The following is a 19,331-nucleotide window of genomic DNA, read 5'->3' as shown; positions in this document are numbered from 1 at the left end:
ATGTAAATAAAGTTTTTAAGAAAATGCAAAAAGTTTCTGTACGCTGTAGGAGTGAATGATCAACATCACTTATTACACACCTGTAAACAAGTGACACACACACACACAGAGCGTGCATTCCCATCCTTTTATTTGTTGTGAATGTGGTACAATAGCATCGATGTGGGGGAAAAAAGTGGCTGCTTTCAGAGAGGACACTGGGAAGATAATGTGGAAATCTGCTGAGACCAAAGTCGTCCTTTGTTTAAGTTGAAAAACAGGCAAAATCAAAACTAGAGGAGTAGCTGAGTTTGGCTCAAATGACAAGTCTGATGTAAAGTTAGTATATTTCACATCAAAAAAGCTGGTATTATTTGTATATTTTGACCCAAAAGACAAACCACAGAGTATTTTTCTGTTTTTCTCTTATGTCAGATGAAAAGACAAAGCAGACGAGCGATCCACGAGTTAACAATCGTCACTGTCAGCCTACTGCACTCCACTACTGCCTTTTGTATGTGTCCAGATTTGCTGCATTTAATAAGTGACAGCCAAACGTTATTTTGAATGTGTTTGTAATTTTCATCATGACTCCGCTGAACACCAACATTTGCTTGAAAACCTCAAAGTGAGCCAATGGAAGCACATCAAATATCGATGCGGATTGTACTGATTTAAGAGCTCAAGTCATTTTTAGCAAGCAGCCTTTTCATTTTAAGGTCAAATATAAAATGAACACCATTTTGTAAAGTAGCGTTTTAAGGGATAAGCTCAGCCAAAAGTTCAAATTCAGTCTGTATCTACTCAGCCCCATGCCGATGGAAGGTCGAGTGAAGTGTTGCAGTCCACAAAACAGCGTTGCAGCAACACCTGAAGTAGATTGGGCTGCAGCACCGTTTTGCTGTAAAGCTCCTGAAAAGCTTTGTCGACTACAAAACTTCACCACGGCTCTCCATCAGCAGGGAGGTGAGTACATAACGACAGAATTTTTTATTTCGGGTGAACTTTTTTTTTCACAGTTACGCTTCACAATCCTGTTACAGGTCAACTTTGGCCTCACTCTGCAACAAGTTTTGCAGATGCGTTCGTCGCCGACACAGTTTTGTAATTCACACATTGAATCAGCGCGGCTTTGGCAACAAACTCAAAGTGAATATGTGGCCCCCGGTCTGTACACGTTGGCCACCGATCAGCTGCAAAAAAGTTTGAAAATGTTTCTTTGACGGCGTAACTCAAATATAGCGAGTTGAGAGGTTCACTGCTTAATCACAACAAATATGTTCTGTCCAGAGCATATTTTCATTAACATAATAATTAAGCTCCCCCTAGAAAGATACTGAAAATACAAAAAGGAAAGACAAGGGAAGGGAAGAAACATCACACCAAAAAGGCACCTCTGATTCTTCTCACGTGTTAACATCAGATCCATGTCGGAGCAGAGCACTCGTTACAGTACACAAAGAAAAAAAAAGAGTGGAACAAAACCGCAAACGGCCGTCTTCACGGCCGCTCTCCCCTCTCGACGCGGCGAGGCGCCTCCCGCTCGTGTTCAGTGTTCTCACTCGCAATGGCACTCGCTTCAGGTGTGCAAACCATAAACTGTACATGACAGGAAATGAAATTATATATATATATATAAAAAAAAAAATACCATCAAGCAGTGTGAAAACAGTGATCATTTTAAGATTAACAAAAAAAAAAAAGAGAACATTTGAATCATCATATTATTATTTTTTTATCATACAGAAAGTGCTATTAGCCACCAGCAAAGAGAACCAGTGATGGAAATGATTGAAGCTTACTGTACCGATAGCAGCCCAACGTCCCAATGCAATTTAAGAGGCCCTTCATTTCAAACTCTTAAAGTATTCCTGCAGGTAATTGTTTTTGTCGGTCGACAGAGATTCTCAGTCTTACTCAAGCCTATTGGCGTTATCAGACGTAGTGGATGCACCTTAACCTGGAAACGGATCTGGTTTTAATCACGACTGACTCGAGTCTTCGTGTTGCAAGATCAGATTGAGAACATAAATTCATCACCGGTCACGGCCACATTGAAACTTAATTGGACACTTGCAGTGCTATTTATCCGTCTGCTGTACATTGTTTTGGTGTGAGTTACCGGATTTGGCTTGTGGCGCTCAAACTGCCAAAAAAGTACATTTGAAAAAAAACCTATAGAAATGTCTCTTTCCAGAAATCATGACCTGGTCACTCAAGATAATCCGCAACACCTTGTTGTGAGCAGTTACATGGAGGAAGTGTTTTCCCTCTACTGAAATACACCTCGCCAACCGGATTACCCCGCAGCCTCTTGCCTCCATGAGTAGATGCACGCTCCTGCGTGAAACTGCTCGCAACAAGCTCTGTGGATCGTCTCAAAGAAGGCATTGCTTTTGAGTTATTCAAATGGGTTTTGGGTTTTGACTGCCATCTAGTTCCAATATATTCGAGAGAAGGCAGGCATTTCTACAGCCTGTATCTCCGAAACTCAGTAACTCGCACAGCACTACAGGTAAGAGGAAAAAAATGTGTGTGTGACTTTGGGGTGAACTGCTCCTTTAATGGTGCAATAAGCAATTCTGGAGAAGGACAGTTGATTCTTTCTGGGACGTCAAATACCGACGCCCAGGGCTGGGGGCCAACCGGACCCACCGACCCAAAGCATTTGTACCTGCTGACCTGGGAATCAACAACCCAATACCTTCTAAATAGCACCTTTAAGGTTCCAGTACACAATTAGATAACATCTGCAGTGACCTGCCAAACATTTTGCGGACAAGTGCCAAAACTCTGCGATATTGGAAAGCTATTATCAGAGACAAATCAGCATTTATATACCGTATAGTGTTCTCAACTTCAGAAAACTGCTTCCACCTTCCCCTCGTTGAATTGGCAATGCTAAAATATGTCGTCTGTCATGACACTGTGAGAAATAAGCAAGTTGAGCTAAAAAAAACAGATTTTCTTTTTGCAGCTACTTCATTGAAACATTTAGAAATTAACTTGTGTGCAGCAACTAACGGATCGCCCGCAAAGGGTGACACAACGGCCACGTCTGTTCTGTACGACAGCTACTGGACCACTCTGGCCGAAGCTTTTAACCGCTGGTTCTCCCAACGGAGCAAATCAGCTGCCTCCAACACCATGAGTTGTGGCACTACATGCTACAGATGAACAAAAAAAAAAAAAAAGGTTTCATGAGAAAAATTTACAAAAGAAAGATCAGTGATTGAGAACTACTCTTGCACAAGGTTTAAATGAAGCAACGAAGAGAATGGAGACCAATAACGTCTTGAAGATTTTTTTTTTTGTTGTTTTTAAATAGAATTACCGTTATTGTTAATGTGTTTTTTTTCTACTGTATGTCTTCCTATCGATAAAAAGTCGGGGCGGAGGGCGGGGAGGGGACGCTTCTCTAGGAGGCCGGCTTCTTCAGATCCCTGATCTGTTTGATTAGGTAGGTCTTCTCGTCGTTGAACTGCTCGTCGTCCGTGCGGTCCTTCTGGAAGTTGCTCAGGAAGTCGATTAGCTTGGTCTGGTTCTTGAGCAGGATGTCGATGATGGGCTGCGTCTTGTTGGGGTTCGCTACGAAAACCTGACGACGGGGGCAGGAAAAAAATGAGAGTTTTACTTACTCACATGATAAAAAACAATACTGTTACGTGACGCCTCCATGATTTCAATGACACAGCTGGAACACCATGACTTGAATTGTCCCTTTATAACTTCTCCTAGATTTGATACTAAATATATGACATTTTCAAGGCTCAAGGTCGATTTAATTGTCATTCTGCAACAGAATGCAATGTTGTATTTATATTTTTATTAATGTACCACGATCAAGCCTGTAACGAAAGGTATCAAAAAAATGTTACAACCGATGTGTGTGTATGTTGAGTACTTAAAGAAAATAAAGAGGATACCAGAGGTATTAAACTTTATGCGCCATGAAAACAAGAAACACTGCTGGCTTTGGCAGAGGTATGTGCTCTCGAGTGCCCTTCGAGTTCACTTCGATTCGGTTTGAACTTTTGTAAATTAGCCACTAGACTTTGCAAAAGGCCAGTCTGACATTTCACAAAAGGATCTGGGGAATGCACAGAATGACAGAGGCAGAAAAAGGCGCACAGCGCCTGTCTGACATCAGTGAACTACGCCACATTCTCACACCCAACTGAGTCTTCTCACTCATTTCAACATAGAACATTATTTAACTGAGTCCGTGTTTCCGGTGTCACATGTACGGACGCAGTGTTTTTACCTTGAAGACATGGAAGGCCTCGAACTGGATGTTGGGACTCTTGTCTCTTAGCAGATTCATCATCAGCTTGAGATTCTCAGGCTTGCTGATGTAGCGCGTCATCACCGTGAAGTTATGTCTGTCCAGTAAGAGCTCGCCCAGAAGCTGGGTAGAGATGATAGAAAACAACGAGACAAATAAATCATATATTAGAGACATTCATTACGTTGGTGTCTCTTGAGTACCCTCCGTCTACTGACCAAACAGGGTGGCGCTGTGGTGACAAACGATCCCTCGCCAGCTTCCAAATTGCAACAGTCCAGCATTAATGATTGCAAATGAACATATGAGTCAGACTCTAACCTTTAGAGACTGCCTCTTGGTGACGTAGTTCTCAGAGTGCAGCAGCTTCTCGTAGTCTGAAAACACCTGCAATTACATAAGAAACACACCTTAGGATGCATTGTAACAGTCGGAGATGGAATTCCAGACTTGCAGCTCAACATGTCTCGCTGTGTTTTGATTAGTTGTCCCACGTGCCCGCAAAGAAAAGTTTAAAACGAGTCCAAACTACTAAGATGCTGGCATTCAAACATGTAAAAAAACACATTAAACAAGGAGTAGAGTGGATTACGTTTTCACACCAGTGCAACCTTCGGATCTGAATTTCACAGACCATTAGGAGACTTCTTCTTCTTATTGGGTTTCATGCACCTTAGTCTTGAGCAAATCGGAGTTCTTTCCCTCTAAAGTGTGAGATTAAAGGGACAGAATTCCTTAAGCTGAAGTGAAAGATGACCTTTCCCACAATACTTTCTGTTCTCAGCACATCATGGATACTAAAATCAGTCAAAGCCAAAGACCCACTTGTTCTGTGAGCGTACCTAAGCACGTCACTAAATCAAAATGCTGTATTCTGGCTCCTGGATTACGTTGCCTCCTGACAAGCTTCACAGTGACATCTGTCAACATGCAACATCCAGGTAAAAGGCAGTTTTGTGCTGGGCTTCTTTAGCCTGAGACCCCCGGGGCCCTACCTATGAAAGGGACCGCTCTGCTTGGGGAAACTGACAACACAGAGCAGAGCTTTGTATCCACACAAGTTGTGTCACCGACAGGGCTTTCCACTAATCTTGTTTTCCTGGAACTGTATTTTTTTTTGCTTCCTAACCAGTGTGTTCCATGAGACAGATCTTTTCTTGGATGTGTGACTAGGCCATTGAGCGCTGACGTGACTGATGCCTCTCTTGGGGTCTCGGGTGGTGTTTGTGTTTACGCTTCCAAATAGCAGCTCGGTGGCTAATGTTGCGTGAGCTATGTGAGAGTCGTGTGTGAACGTGGATGCGGTCAGGGACGGAGGGGGAGGCGTGATGCAAGCTCCGTGTGGTGACGCTGGTTCAAAATAACATGGCAAACTAGCATTAGCGTGTGTGGTAGCTAGAACAGTCGTGTGTTTCCCAGACAAATCCTCCTATAGAGCTACAGTGTTGGAATATATGTTTTAAACTCAAATCACTCACAGCGTCGTAGTTCTGTTCGAGGTATTCAGCCACGAGCGCTTTGTGTCTTGTCAGGAGATCCTGTGGAAAAAGGTCAGAGATAAATAATGATCAGGGTTCTTAAGAGTAAAATTAGTTCCCTGCACCAACAATCTTCAGACTTTCAAAGCCTTTATTATCACATCTGCTAATTTTGAGGCCAGGAGACGAACAAATATGACAAAAGGAGTGTTTCACTTAAAATAATTACAGATGCTGGGCTTACATGAGTGATTTCTGGAGATGATGTCGAATATCAAGCATTTTTTTAACAAGTATATTCAAATATAAGCATATTTCTAATCTTGAGAACATAAAAACTTTGTACAAACCCTGATTTACACATCAGGTCCATCAGCTAATAGAGGTAAACATTAATAAACATTTTATACACCAGGATGTGACTGACGCTATTTTATTAACAAGGAGCTCAAACCAACCGTCCACTGAATACTTCCCAGTTTATATTAATAGAAAGCGTACAGTGGCACAAAATATTGGCAGATTTTACACACAAATCACACCTTCTGTCAAACACCCACATTAGCCAAACACTTGTCGTGGAGAGCAGGTGTAGTGACAAACATATTTTCTATACTGTAGCTTCTAGTCTGACTGACTCATCTACAGGCTAGAACAGGGGGACCCGCGGTACCTTGAAGGTGGCGAAGGCGTCGGAGGCGATGTCGAAGGTGGACATCTCCACGTAGTTGAAGAAACAGTGGAAGTGATCCGAGTGGAGGACTATCCTGGCGAGCGGCTCGTGGCGGATGCACTCCCTCAGCATGATCCCGCAATTCAACGCTACCTGAGGCGTCTCGTACCTTCAGACAGAGACGGAGCCTTTGTGTCACCTTTCTGGCAGCCATTAAACTGTGCACATTGTGTACTTGTACCTGCGTGTGTGTGTGTGTGTGTGTCTCACCCTTTCAGCAGTATAAAGAGGACCTCTTGGTGGGAACCGAAATATTCGACAGTGGGGCTCCTCGTCCCGATCTGCCTCCTCAGGATGTTGTTAAAGATCTGACACACATCCTTCTTCCCCTGAAAACACACACACACACACAAACACACACAAAATCAGACAAATAAGCACTTTTCAACTGTTTTATGATGTGTTTTTTACACTCCTTGTGCTACTTTTATTGTGTTTATTGAGTGCTGTGCTGTACGAAATACGAAATACTTGTGCCAGCATACATATAGGACAGATAACAGAAAAAGGCACACATGTCTGAAGGCAGTGCATAATAAGGGGAGAGCAGAACCCCATAATTAATAGCACACTAAAACACACAGTAAAACAGTCAAACCAACGTGCAGGTGGCGAGTAGCCGATCTGGGCTGGTGCAGGACAGAAGCTTAAATGACTGTACCAGTGTGATAGCAAGCTTTAGCGCAGCATGCAAATGGATTAGTAGACTCTTGAACCTTGCTTTAGTTGTTTGGGGATCGATATAAAGGAAGCTTTATCCTTGTGCTCCTCACCTCGAAGTCTATGACCTGCAGGTTTTCTACCAGTGAGATCAGCAGGCCACTGTTGTACAGCTCCTGGGCCAGCTGGGCCACCGTCTCAGTGTGAGGCTCCTTATCGTTGCTGCCGTACAGAATCTCCTTCATGTAAACTAAACACTTTGACACCTCCTCAGACGCCTGCGGAAGAAAGGGGGACGGTTGAAGAAGATGGAAGAGGAGATAAATATGGCGGAGCACACGAGCAAGTATAGACCTAAAACAAACACTTCAGATTAAAGAGTGATCCGAGGAAAAAGAGGCAAAGAGAGAAAAAAGGCACTGACTTGAGCATGAACTTGGCTAATTGTGTGTGTGTGTGTGTGTGTGTGTGTGTGTGTGCGTGTGTGCGTGTGTGAGAGAGAGAGAGAGAGAGAGAGCGTAAAACGTCTTGACAGTGAAGTGTCAGGAGATGACAGGGCCAGGCTGTTCCATGTTCTAATTTCACAGAGGTCTGTCACCCTTGGGCCCCTGAACACCCAGGCATTTACACTCATGCACACACGCACACACACGCATGCACACACAGGAACACAGAACACACTGTCCTCCTCTACCTTGTCTGTCTTTTTATCCTGTTTGACCAGGATGGCTAGGTTTTCCTTCAAGGTCCTGACGATGTCCGCCGGATTCTTGTGGGATTTACCAAACAGCGGCATGATGGACACACACTCGCCTTGGGACCTGGGAAACAACAGCAACACACACATGCACATTAGGCACGTAGGAGCACGCTGGATGTGTTTACAGCACTCGCAGTTAGAACAATAAAGATTTTCATGTGAACAGGATGTGTCCATTTTCCTTCTTTCCACCAGAGTCAGTTCATGACAGACCTTTTTCCTGAATCAGAGGAACTTTGCTTAGCGTGAGGATCTGCTACCTAACATTTCTGTGACATTTCAGAGCTCAGCAGCTTTTCTAGAAGACCTAACAATTAAAAAGAGTCCAAAAAACACTTAGGTTTTGAGGCCGATATGGAAGATGATGACTGAATTTGCATTTTTGGGTGAACTTTCCCTTTAAATACAGACAAAACCACTACTTTGATTTTGCTACTTATCAGCCAACATACAACAGTAGGCATTAGAGGCAAGACTGAATTGCTCCAACATACTTTTTAAACATAACTTTCAATACACTAGCCTCAACTATCCCACGCATGACAAATATAATACAATAATAATACAAAAATACAATATATTACATTTTTATTGTATAATTAGTCAATATCATAAGGAATTTAGGTCATATCCACCACAAAGGAGGAAGTCATATAAGGTCAAGTAATTGTAATCACGAGGAATGTTTGGAATATATGAATTTTTAAATATGCGCTCCTTTTTCATCTAGTTGGTCTGACAGCTCAACAAAAGGCTGCTGAGCAAGACCTAATTGTTTGTGTGTGTGTGTGTGTGTGTGTGTGTGTGTCTGATTCCTCTAGCACCTTAGAGACACATTCCAATGTCATCTCTAGTCTACATGAGCGACAGCTGCAGCCCCTTCGACGCGAGACTCCTCGGGGAATCAAAGTTGAAGTCAAAGACAATAGATCGTTACGTAACACCAGAAACAATGTAGAAGGAATTTACTGTACTGACAATTTCAAATGTCTTCCAAATGTTCCACCAGTTTCAGTTTATGTGGCAAAAATAGCTCCCGCACGTGTTCATATGGCTCTTCATTTGTTTTTGGAGGTAGGGTTAAAACTAGTCGGACAAAAAAAAAAGACTGAGCATTCAAGACGTAGTCGGGCACAATGTGACAAAACGGGCTTAGCAGGAGAATAATCAGAGAAACCTCTTACATAAACATGCTTGAGAATATCCTCTTTTGTAACGACTTCTGACTTTTATTCTTGGACTGAAATGTGGATACCCATGTGCACTGGGTTGATACCCAGTGTTTCAAAAAAGGGCCTCTATCTGCCCAATAACTGGTAAAACCGTGACAACATGAGCTAGCCCTACTATATTTCCTTAAAAAGAACCGATCTAAAAAGTAACACAATCATATTTTACACTTTTCTTGCTAAGCCTAGTGAAAAGATACACCGTTCACTCCACAGATCCAACAATCTGCATCAGCTCAGCAGCAGTTTGATTGAAAATCTGAGGTTATAAACAGAGTGTATTAGTTACTGGAGTGTATATGAACAATATGACTGAGTTTTGCTTTATTTCATAAAATCTGAGTAGGCCTCTGGTTGTATTTTGCCCTGGTACTGTAAGAAGGTCATGACCTGTTTGGCTATCAACAGTGATTAAAGGTGACAGCAGATGTAGGTCGCCACAGTATTCTGTGTGTGCAGCCGTATCACATACTGATAAACCAAGTCTCAAACAGGATTTTCAGCAGGAGCAACAATGTTAGTTAGAGGACTAACAAATATGTCACCAGGGGAAATTACATATAGAAAACATTTGGTCCATAACTGAGTGTGTGAGCATTTAAAGGATCCCGGAGGCAGCGGCGGCCTTCGCAATCCAGGCCAGGTCAGGAACAGGCGGAGAACTTGTGATTGCTAATCCTCATCTGGGAATGTAAAAGGGCATAACCCTCCCCCTTAACTCCAACTCCCACCTTCATTCCTCTCCATCCACCTCTGCCACCGTTACTCCTTCCATCCACTCCATCTCTGCTTGTTTCTTTTCAGCTCGACCTCACGCAACTGGTTATATATCCTTGTTCCAAGTACACTTTGCATTGTTGCATTGTCAGGGCTTCTACATCCTCTACGGCCCTGCTGTTACAGAGAGACGCCATCACTACCAGGGTTAAGTGGTCGCTTCCCACTTGGGCTAATGATGTAAAGTGTCTATTAAGCATATGTTAGCACTTCCATGACAAAACTAGAACACGAGATCTTTCTGCATAAAGCATAAATCCATGCATAAAAAGGCATTTCACCTATTTTACATGTCAAAATCAATTAAATCGAGTTAGCCCAACAACAACAACAGTCAAAGTTTTAAATTCTCTCCAATATCCTAACATCTACTCAATGGATTGACACAAAACTTGGTGCAAATGTCAATGTTTGCCGGAGGATAACACCAGTGCTGACCTATAAATCGTATTGTCGTTGCAAAGTGAGCACGAACAATAAACACATCACAAAGGACTGCCTGAAATTGACGAACAGCCTACGAAAATGTGACATTTAACCTATCAGATGGAGCTTGGTGATGACTGCAGGGTTAGCTAGTGAGATGGCTGAAGAGGGAGAGAGGAGCTCCAGCATTTATTCATACCGTCATCTCAATATTGAATGCGTCATCACACGTCGCAGATTTTTCTCATGTCATGCAGGCCAAGAATAACACCTGCCAAACATCAGTAAGTTAGAATGGTCATTGCAGGCGCGGTAGGATAGCATTAAGCTCAAAGCACAGTGTGCCTCACAGAGCTGCTAGCATGGCTGGAGACTCTTAGTCTTGTTAACAGAAAGCCTTTGTTACAAACGAGGAGTGTGGAGCTTAAAGAGGTACAATATTAAATCACTGTAGTACTCTTAAGCTTGCACACAACCAGGAGTGAGCCAGATTCATTCCCCTCTGAGCTTTTCAAGGCTGCCTTGTCCATACTTACTTTTTTTTATTCTATTAGCTGTGTATTACTATCAAAGACAGAAAACCTCTATGGACTAAGGACCTGTGTGATTAGTCGATCTTTTCGTAAACCATAAATACTAGTCAGTTAAAGTCGATTTCATCATTTTATAATTGACATAGTTCACACTGAAATGTCACGTCTTCCTCTTTGTATAAAAAGAGCTTCTGTTATTTACGTGAACAACACAACTTAACTGTTGCACAGCAACTTGCCACTATTATATAATAATATTGTGAAATGTCCATAACACTTGATGCAAGGTTCCACATATTCAGCAGCATTTAAAATTGCAACTGGGTTATTGAAGACGCTTGTTTCAGATTTGTTTCGACAATGCATTACATTGAATATTTTGAGTGTCTTCTTCGTAGTCTTATTTTGAACATTAGAGAACTGTGTTGTCAGGAACATCCCTACTAAAGGCACTCAGTAAATGTATTTCCTCAGGCTGCCAGAGTCGGGACAATTCAAAGCCATGATAACAGAGAAGTGTGACAGTAAAACAGCTGTACGTCTGAGCAGGGACCCGCTGATTTCCCCGGGCAATGTGGAACCAAGCAGTAAACTCGAAGCTGTACAACAGATTTATTACATCAATTTTGCTCAATTAGAACAATCTTATTGTATGACATGAAACCCAACATGCTGCCCAAATATTACCAACTGGAGATTTCGTGAGGTTGTCGTAACCACGGGGCAACACAACAGCTGCTACAAATAAATGCACATACATACTTGAGGAGAGCACAATACATGAAGGTCGGTGTTAAGTTTCATCCTAGCAAATAACTATGAAGTGCAACATTTTCAGATACCGAGTAAAAGTCTCATTTCTGTAAAAAGAGTTATATGACAGGGTTCTAAAATCCCTGCAAGAACAAGAAAACAGCTCAAACTGGAATCACAAGGTGTCACCTGACAGACACAGAATCTCAGCTGAGGGTATTCACTTTCCTCAACACTGACTCACAGTGCTGAGCATTTTAATTCGGACACAAAGAACGGATTTTAACGATTATACCCTCAGCTCTGGTGTAAAAAAACACTAGGTCAGGTTTTCTGTGTTATGGTGATATTTTCTGATGCTTTTACTCTGACACATCGGTCGGAGGGTGGACTGCTGATTCACATTTGACAAATTAAATCACACGGGACGAGACGCTCCATAAACTCAAATACTTTGTCCACAAGCTGCTAATTGGACACAAAAGATTTCAGTCGCACTCGATCACAATCAGAAGGTCAACTCGAACTCAAGATGCTTAAATACTTAAATACCCTGCAGTCTCTTAAATACGATGCATTCATTTGGTGTGACACATCACTTTGAGGAATTGCCATACTGCATTTCTACCTTTTCTGCCGTGTTATTAATGTGACCACATGCTTTCTGCAAATGCCTGGCTTCAGTTTTAGTGGCATTTTAGAATTTAGTGGTCCTTTAAAGTAACCAGCCATTCCGAATTACCATTACCCAAATCAAATTAAACAAAATGAATAGGAGCTGCTATTGTCATACAGTTGCCAAAGATTTGGCTATATCATGGACCAATATGTGACCAATGTTCCAGCTGCCAGGGGCCTCGTTTATAAAATGTTTAGTACTTTTTGATACCAAACAATTACCCCTGCCTCCAAAATGTTTGTATTCATAGGCCATAAGTTTCAGCAAATTTAGACATATTTCCATTTTATAAATCCCAATTTATGCTTAGAAAGTGGGGTACGCATTTTTCAAGCCCCTTTTTTAGGTTTATAAATGAGGCCCCAGATCTGGACTTTCATGTCCATTTGTTGGTTGGTTGGTTGGTTGGTTTGTCAGCGGAATTACACAAAAACTACTGAATTGATTTCTACCAAACTTAAATGGCGGATGAGTCTTGGCCCAGAATAGACCCAAGTGTTCATTTCTCAGGGAATAATACATGAACATTGATGAATAACATCAGGTTAGGCGGCTGGTATCTATGAGTCTATGATGAGTCGATCTATTAGTACAATTGGATCCTAGATCTGGTGAGCTTAATTATGGTTACACAGTTATGGATGGTTTTAAATTTATATGATACAGGGCCTTCGTATCTGATATTTGATTATCTGAATTAAAGGGGAAGTTGAGTCTTAGCAGAGTTATGCACTTTAATGAATGCCATTCTAGTTTATTGCTGCATTTGGTTCATTGAGTGTATGTGGGCTGTGTGGCCCGTCACTGGGCCGTTATTCAGTCTATTCAACTTGGATGTTAATGTCAGGATGTAACATGGGTGTAAAGTACACATTTGAGGTTTGTGACTAATGTCGAAAACTACAATAAGGCTACTTCTGTTTCACTTTATCGTCACATTACGTGATGCCTACAGAACTGCAGTCCAGTCAATATTTGTCAAAGGTTACGCAGGCAATGAGGAAGTGCTTATCAGTACAGGAGGGCCATATTGCACAAGACTTCATGCTCTTTAATCCAAACATATTGTAGACTACTGTGTCAGATAATACGTCTTATATTTCCACTCTGTCCTCACTGCTACAGCTACATGTTTCTTATTGTTTAAGAATGCTTAAAGGGTCCGTTTTAATCATCTCATAATTCTTCTTTGAGTTGAGGAAAGCTTAAGCTCTAGGTGACTGTGAAGCCGTCATTTTCACTTGTAGTCTGCTTAAGACTGACTAAGTGTTATGTAATGGAATTAATCTGGTGCCCACTGGGCTTAAACACACAGCTTGCTGCTCTGTTTAAGTATAATCTAACAGAGAAATCTGCTCCACGTTGCCCCGAATATTAATTTTCAGCTGTAATTATGCGAGACCAAATGAGCCTTAAATAAAGATATACAGAATAAAGCTAAAGAACATAAAATGCTTATTTAGGAACAAGCAATTATCACCAACATTTCTATCAGTAAATAATAGATTTATACTCTTTTAATAACAAAACATTCCTGTAGTTTCCTGAAAAGGCTTTGTTTCTTCTTTGTGTTTAATCATTGCTTTATATATTTCTGTAATGATAAACAGATCATCAGCTCTCTCTGCCCTCACACTAAACCTGCAACTATTTGTAAATCTTCAGAATAAATGCTGATTTTAACAATTCTGTATCAAAAGAAAAAACTATTAACACACAAATATTGGACTTGATACTAACTACATTTAATTTTGCAATTCATAGCTACACTTAATTGATGACTGACTGAAGATATAAATACAAACTCTACAACTAATGATTATGTTCTAATTAATAAATCTTTTTGTGTCAAAACATTTTGAAAACTGTGCCCAAAACCAAAAGTGACGTCTTCAAATCACTTGTTTTTTTCTGAACAACTGTCCGAACGCGAAAGATATTCAGTCTGCTTTCACATCAGACAAAGAGAGAAGTGAGTCCCCTCAGCTGAGCCATTTCTGGATGAAAGTTAACTTGAACAATTTTCAAAATAAAGGACTATGATTTTTTTCTGATTGACTAATGGATTAGTCAACCAATTCTTTTAGCTAAATAAAAATCCCCCTTGTCCACCCCTTCTATAATTGCATCAAGATGTGTCTTGTCTTGTGACACATGAACATCAAAGTATGTTGACAATCTGATTATGTTGGAGCCCAACAGAAACACGACAGTCATCGTTTTTACGCTGCCAGCAAACATTCACAGTAAACTCCCCCTGACTGGAGCAGAGATGTAAGAATGATGACGTATTTCAGCTGTAAGCACATTTCTCCTGGATTATCTTTAAACACGACCTTGGCTGTGACACGTTGACTTAATGCAAAAGAAGACATCTAAAAAAATATATCCTTCACTTCCATCTTTACCAGACCTGCGCTGAGCAGTCGCTCAGGGCATTCTAAATAATTCAGACTGTCCTACACAATATGCATTAAAGCCGCTTGACTGACTGTAAAGTTTATTTCGCTATTGCGTCTTCCTGAACTCTACCTAACCCTATTCATGCACTACTTTAAAAGGCACAATATGTAAGAATCGCCCACCTTTCAAAGGTCGCTCCAAACAAATAGGGGGCAGAATATCACCAGAGTAAGCGCAAACTGCTATACAATTTACTATACTCTTCGCTGTAGCTATCTATCGCTGTAGCCACTAGCTGCCGTAAGCTAGTTAGCTCAGTTAGCTGTGCAGCTAGTGGCCCTAAGATGACCAAGTTATGCAGGAGTATGGTTGTATTTTTCTGTTAAATAACAAAATAGGTGCAAGATTATTTCCCTTATTGACATAATAATTTTATATTAATTTTGTTTATTTATTGAACTATAAAAGCTAAGCGAGCTTGCAAAACATAGCAAACTTGCCACTCGCAAACAGACAGCATCAGACTATTACCTCTTTAGGTAAAAAAAGTCATTCTAACGTGATCAATTTATAGTTAATTAAACTTTATTTAATAGTATTTCACTGTTAATGATGAAATGCTTTATAACCCTTTGGTTAAACAATTGTAAAGGTTTATGACCAGTTCATCTGTCAACTGTATAATCACCATCAAAACAATGTTTAACTTTAACAACACAGATTTTATTAACCATTTATAACATATTATAAACATCAGTTGGCACTGAAACAGTGAAATAACCTAACTGAAGTTTAATGATGATCATTGTGAAGTGTTACCAATGTATCAATTGCCAGCACAAACAGAAAAGCTGCCTTTTGCAGCATCACATTACAATAACATACACTAAAAGAAGTAGTTACACTTATAGTGGCTGGTTTTGATGACTAATCAAAGCCATTCTAGCATGGCAAGGTAGTGATCCATCACACCTACATGTCACTCTGACAGCAGTAGTCAATACAAGCTGGGCATTCCATGGCTCATGCTAAAAACAGGTTTGACATCGGCCCGTGGAGTGACTTCATGTTCTACGGTCAAAACACAGCAAACGAGCTAACAGTCTTTAACCTTCTACACAGGCTGCTAAAGCACCTGAGACATGAAATGACAGGAAGAGTGCTCTCCACAGCATGACTCAATAATAAGAAGCACTCTGCAGCAGATGGCATGTGATACGTGCATTAACTCAAAATGTAAACATCAAATGAAAAAGCCTACTTTGTCATTTGAAAACATTTGTTTCTACGTCCGTGAACTCCTTTGTAACCTTTTGAAGCTTAAAGGAATGCTTGCGAACCTATTTCATTAAGTCACGGAGGCGTTCTGCAGTGTGATGACTGCACTGCCTTTCAGAAAAGAAGAAAGGTGGCTGCCTCTAATTTGACAGCATTTCTTCATGACTGTCTGGAACGCAGAGGCAGCCATTCGTGATGTAACACAACACATACAACTGGAATTCAAGCTGGAATATGAGCTGATATCAGGTTCACTTCTAAAATCAAAGTCAGGACCTACAGATTGCACATTTTTTTAGGAGCCTTGAATCTCAGTGATGCACTTTAAAACATTTCAGGGCTTTTAAAGTCCTTAAAAACACCCGGGATCGCTCCAAATTCTGTCTTGAAAAAGTGGTTAGACTTGTTGCTCTTTCCTCGCCACAGAGCCAGCTCCCAGAGAGAGAAATGAGGATATGTCTGATCACAACCCGTCTCAAACTACAAACAGCCGACGTTCATGAGGAGGTTGTCCTCTCCCAGGCAACCTGAGAGGAACGCTCTCTCAAAAGGACAAACATCAGCGCATCGGGTCCACTCCTAAGATTGATAATGATGTAAAAAAAACTCCTTCTTTTTTTCAAACTTTGAACGGAAAACAAAAGGATTTTTTTGACTGCCAAAAATGTCCCCGTGCAGCAGGAGCAACGCAGTATTACTAAGAACACTGATGCACTTCACTGAGGCAAACAGAAACCTGCATTATCAATAAAGACTCAGTCATGGCTCCGTGCTATTGGCTGAGTCAGAGTAGCCATCACCTGCTCTGATGAATAGTATCATGGCTGAGTGAGGAGGAAACAAGCCCACCTTCAACCTTTAACTGGCAGAGCTATTAAGGGGTGTTACATAGCCTGAGAAGACATGATCAATGGTCAGAATATCTTGAGAACTTTAACATTTTTGGTCAAGTTACAAGTTTAAAGTATCCCCTAGCTGTCATGAATTATAGCAGATTATTACTACTGAAATGCAATACATGATGCAGGGGCTGGCAGTCCAGTAGCCCTGGACTATATTGACCACATGCACTATGTGAAGCTGTACCATCAGGAGAGTTAGTAGACGGCTGCAGTAATGCGCAGGGTGAATAACAGATAATACTGTGAACCAGTGACAGACAGGCCTGTCCTAACAGGATATGAGAGACTATTGTATCTGATTCTGGTCCGTCTATATGTCAAGGGGAATGAAAGGAACACCGGATGTTAGGCTGCTTTGCTTTCAAATTAAAAGCAGAGCAGATTGAGAACATCTTTACCACTGATTGGCCCACACTTCACTACACAAAGATGGTCAGTTTATCATCATGGCAGTCTAGGAAAACCTGAAAATATCAAAATCTGAGAAGACTGTCTTGATGATTAGTCCACCTTCAAATTGGTGCAGACACAATCTTTTAATAACTAATTAATAGAATCTTCTCAGAAGCTCTTCAGCGACATAGCTAACAAACTAACAGACTTACAGGTGTTTAAGCATTCTCAAATACACAATGAGTGTACAATTAATCCACATTAATCCACCCTTGAGTCTCACATTAAAAGCTGATACTGCCTATCAGCGAGAAGGATCAAATCAGCATATAATCAGTCCCATGAGTCAGCAATCAGAGTCGAATCCTTACATACTGTAGGTAAACAGCATTTTAAATATTAATTGGCGTCAATGCATTACAAACTGACTTAGATCGAGGCTGTAAGTCATTACTCTGGGATGTACTTTTGTGAGATATCAACACAGAGTTACAAACAGGAGGTTTGTTTTCCAATATGGATCCATCTTTCTTCAATTCATCAATTATCTGATCCAAAACATGTGAGAAATTATTTAAAAGAAGCTAATTACAGCTGCCCGGACAGGTTTTACAAATTGCTCGATCTGTGCCTCCAACTGTCAAAGATATTAATTTGAAATCACACAGGACAAAGTTGCATATCTTCACATTTGAGATAGTCAACCAGAGCACATTTACTGGATTACTGTCCTTAACGACTGGGCATTAATAGATTAATCATCTAAATGGAGCTGCTTCAATTGTACGACCGGGTTTTATTTTGAAATACGTCACCGGAAGCTGCATTGTTTTCATTCTGGCTAGCCTGCCGCTGGTCGCGTAAAGTAACATAGCAAGGAGGACAAAAACAAAAGCAGAAAACACTCGCTGCATTTATGCCTCTGATGAATTAAATGTCCCGTGGACGACAGTGTTTGCGGAACAAGAGCTTGTAACGCAGACGCCATTAAGTGACACATAAGGCCGCATAAACAGTGCCAGACTGTGTGATTTAATAAGGCTACACCCCTCTCGCCTCCGGGCTGAACTCCCTTTTTGTTTGACAGATTTCCAAAGCTAATCTGAAATGTCTATCATTTCACATACAACCAGCTGAAAGAGACATTATTCAGCTCTCCTGTCTCACCACAACACACATTTCTACGTTTCAACCCCGACTGAAGTTACACAGACTGTCAAGGGCGATGACAATAAACCATTATGATGACTGCAAGCTACTGCTCCTCGACAGTGTCAGCTAGACGTGATACCTTCAGTGGGAAGATGTTTGGTAGGATGTCTCTGGATGTCTTGACCGCTCCTGTCCCGGTTCGCAGCGTAGCCGAGCCTCCGAGGTAGGCTTCTGCGGTCACGCCAGGGCTGTCCGTAAGCAGGGGAGTCCGCTAAAAATGTATGCGATACAATTTAATATGTGTGGAATCTGTTAAGAAGGCAGAGCTGAAGCCCATCTGGTCGCTTTCCAGTCGTCTGTCACGCTAACACGAATAGACTTGAGGGCTTCCGGTGTGGATTTTCAGAATAAAAACTCCGCGGACGCTCACCCGTTTACGCTAATGGAGGGAGAAGCGGGACTGAAGTGTAATTTAAACCGGTGTGGCTGATATTAATCAAAATATTGAATGTATTTATGGATTTAAGCCATAGTTTCCCTAGTGGAAGACTACTGCGCTGTCACACAGATGAATTTTCTTTACAGAGAACTTCCGGTAGTAGTCCGACTCCTCTTTGCAAACTTGACGTATCTGTATCTTTCCAGCCGCGGATGAGTCTCGTTCACATCCGCTCACATCAAGTCCTTTTAACCTCCTTGCCTCATGTCTCTCTATACAATATGCCATTCAAACAGACAAAAGTACAATTTAAGTCACCATGCTTAAATTTAGAGTCCCCTGCGAGACATTATGTACTTTAATCACCACCGAGGGATAAAAGATAAAGGAGAAAGGACACTGAGGCAGGATAGCGTTCATATTAGGACGAGCCCCAGGCCAAATTATGACGGTCTAAACTGGAAAGCGCTCA

General features: G+C 41.3%; 1 protein-coding gene across 1 annotated transcript; it reads right to left on the bottom strand.

Annotated features, from left to right (window-relative positions):
* Nucleotides 1–113: 113 nt before the first annotated feature.
* Nucleotides 114–18,774, bottom strand: cab39l (calcium binding protein 39-like). Its single transcript, XM_084347687.1, has 9 exons — nucleotides 18,560–18,774; nucleotides 7,830–7,956; nucleotides 7,249–7,413; nucleotides 6,686–6,804; nucleotides 6,416–6,584; nucleotides 5,743–5,802; nucleotides 4,586–4,651; nucleotides 4,244–4,387; nucleotides 114–3,577 (listed from the first exon to the last, which is right to left on the bottom strand). The coding sequence occupies exons 2-9, from the start codon at nucleotides 7,929–7,931 to the stop codon at nucleotides 3,398–3,400; spliced, it is 1,005 nt and encodes a 334-aa protein (XP_084203813.1). The 5' UTR covers nucleotides 7,932–7,956; nucleotides 18,560–18,774; the 3' UTR covers nucleotides 114–3,397.
* Nucleotides 18,775–19,331: the final 557 nt, after the last annotated feature.

Source organism: Pagrus pagrus (assembly GCF_965226575.1).
Source record: "Pagrus pagrus genome assembly, chromosome: 24".
NCBI lineage: Eukaryota > Metazoa > Chordata > Actinopteri > Spariformes > Sparidae > Pagrus > Pagrus pagrus.
The sequence above is the reverse complement of the archived record's forward strand: the minus strand, read 5'-3'. Positions and strand labels throughout refer to the sequence as shown.

Excerpts from the sequence above, each read along its gene's own strand:
- cab39l (XM_084347687.1), bottom strand. The coding sequence starts at position 7,931 with ATGCCGCTGTTTGGTAAATCCCACAAGAATCCGGCGGACATCGTCAGG. Across the intron at positions 7,414-7,829 it reads AGGATAAAAAGACAGACAAG|GCGTCTGAGGAGGTGTCAAA; the intron begins GTAGAGGAGGAC and ends TTTCTTCCGCAG. Across the intron at positions 4,388-4,585 it reads CCAAGAGGCAGTCTCTAAAG|CTTCTGGGCGAGCTCTTACT; the intron begins GTTAGAGTCTGA and ends ATCTCTACCCAG.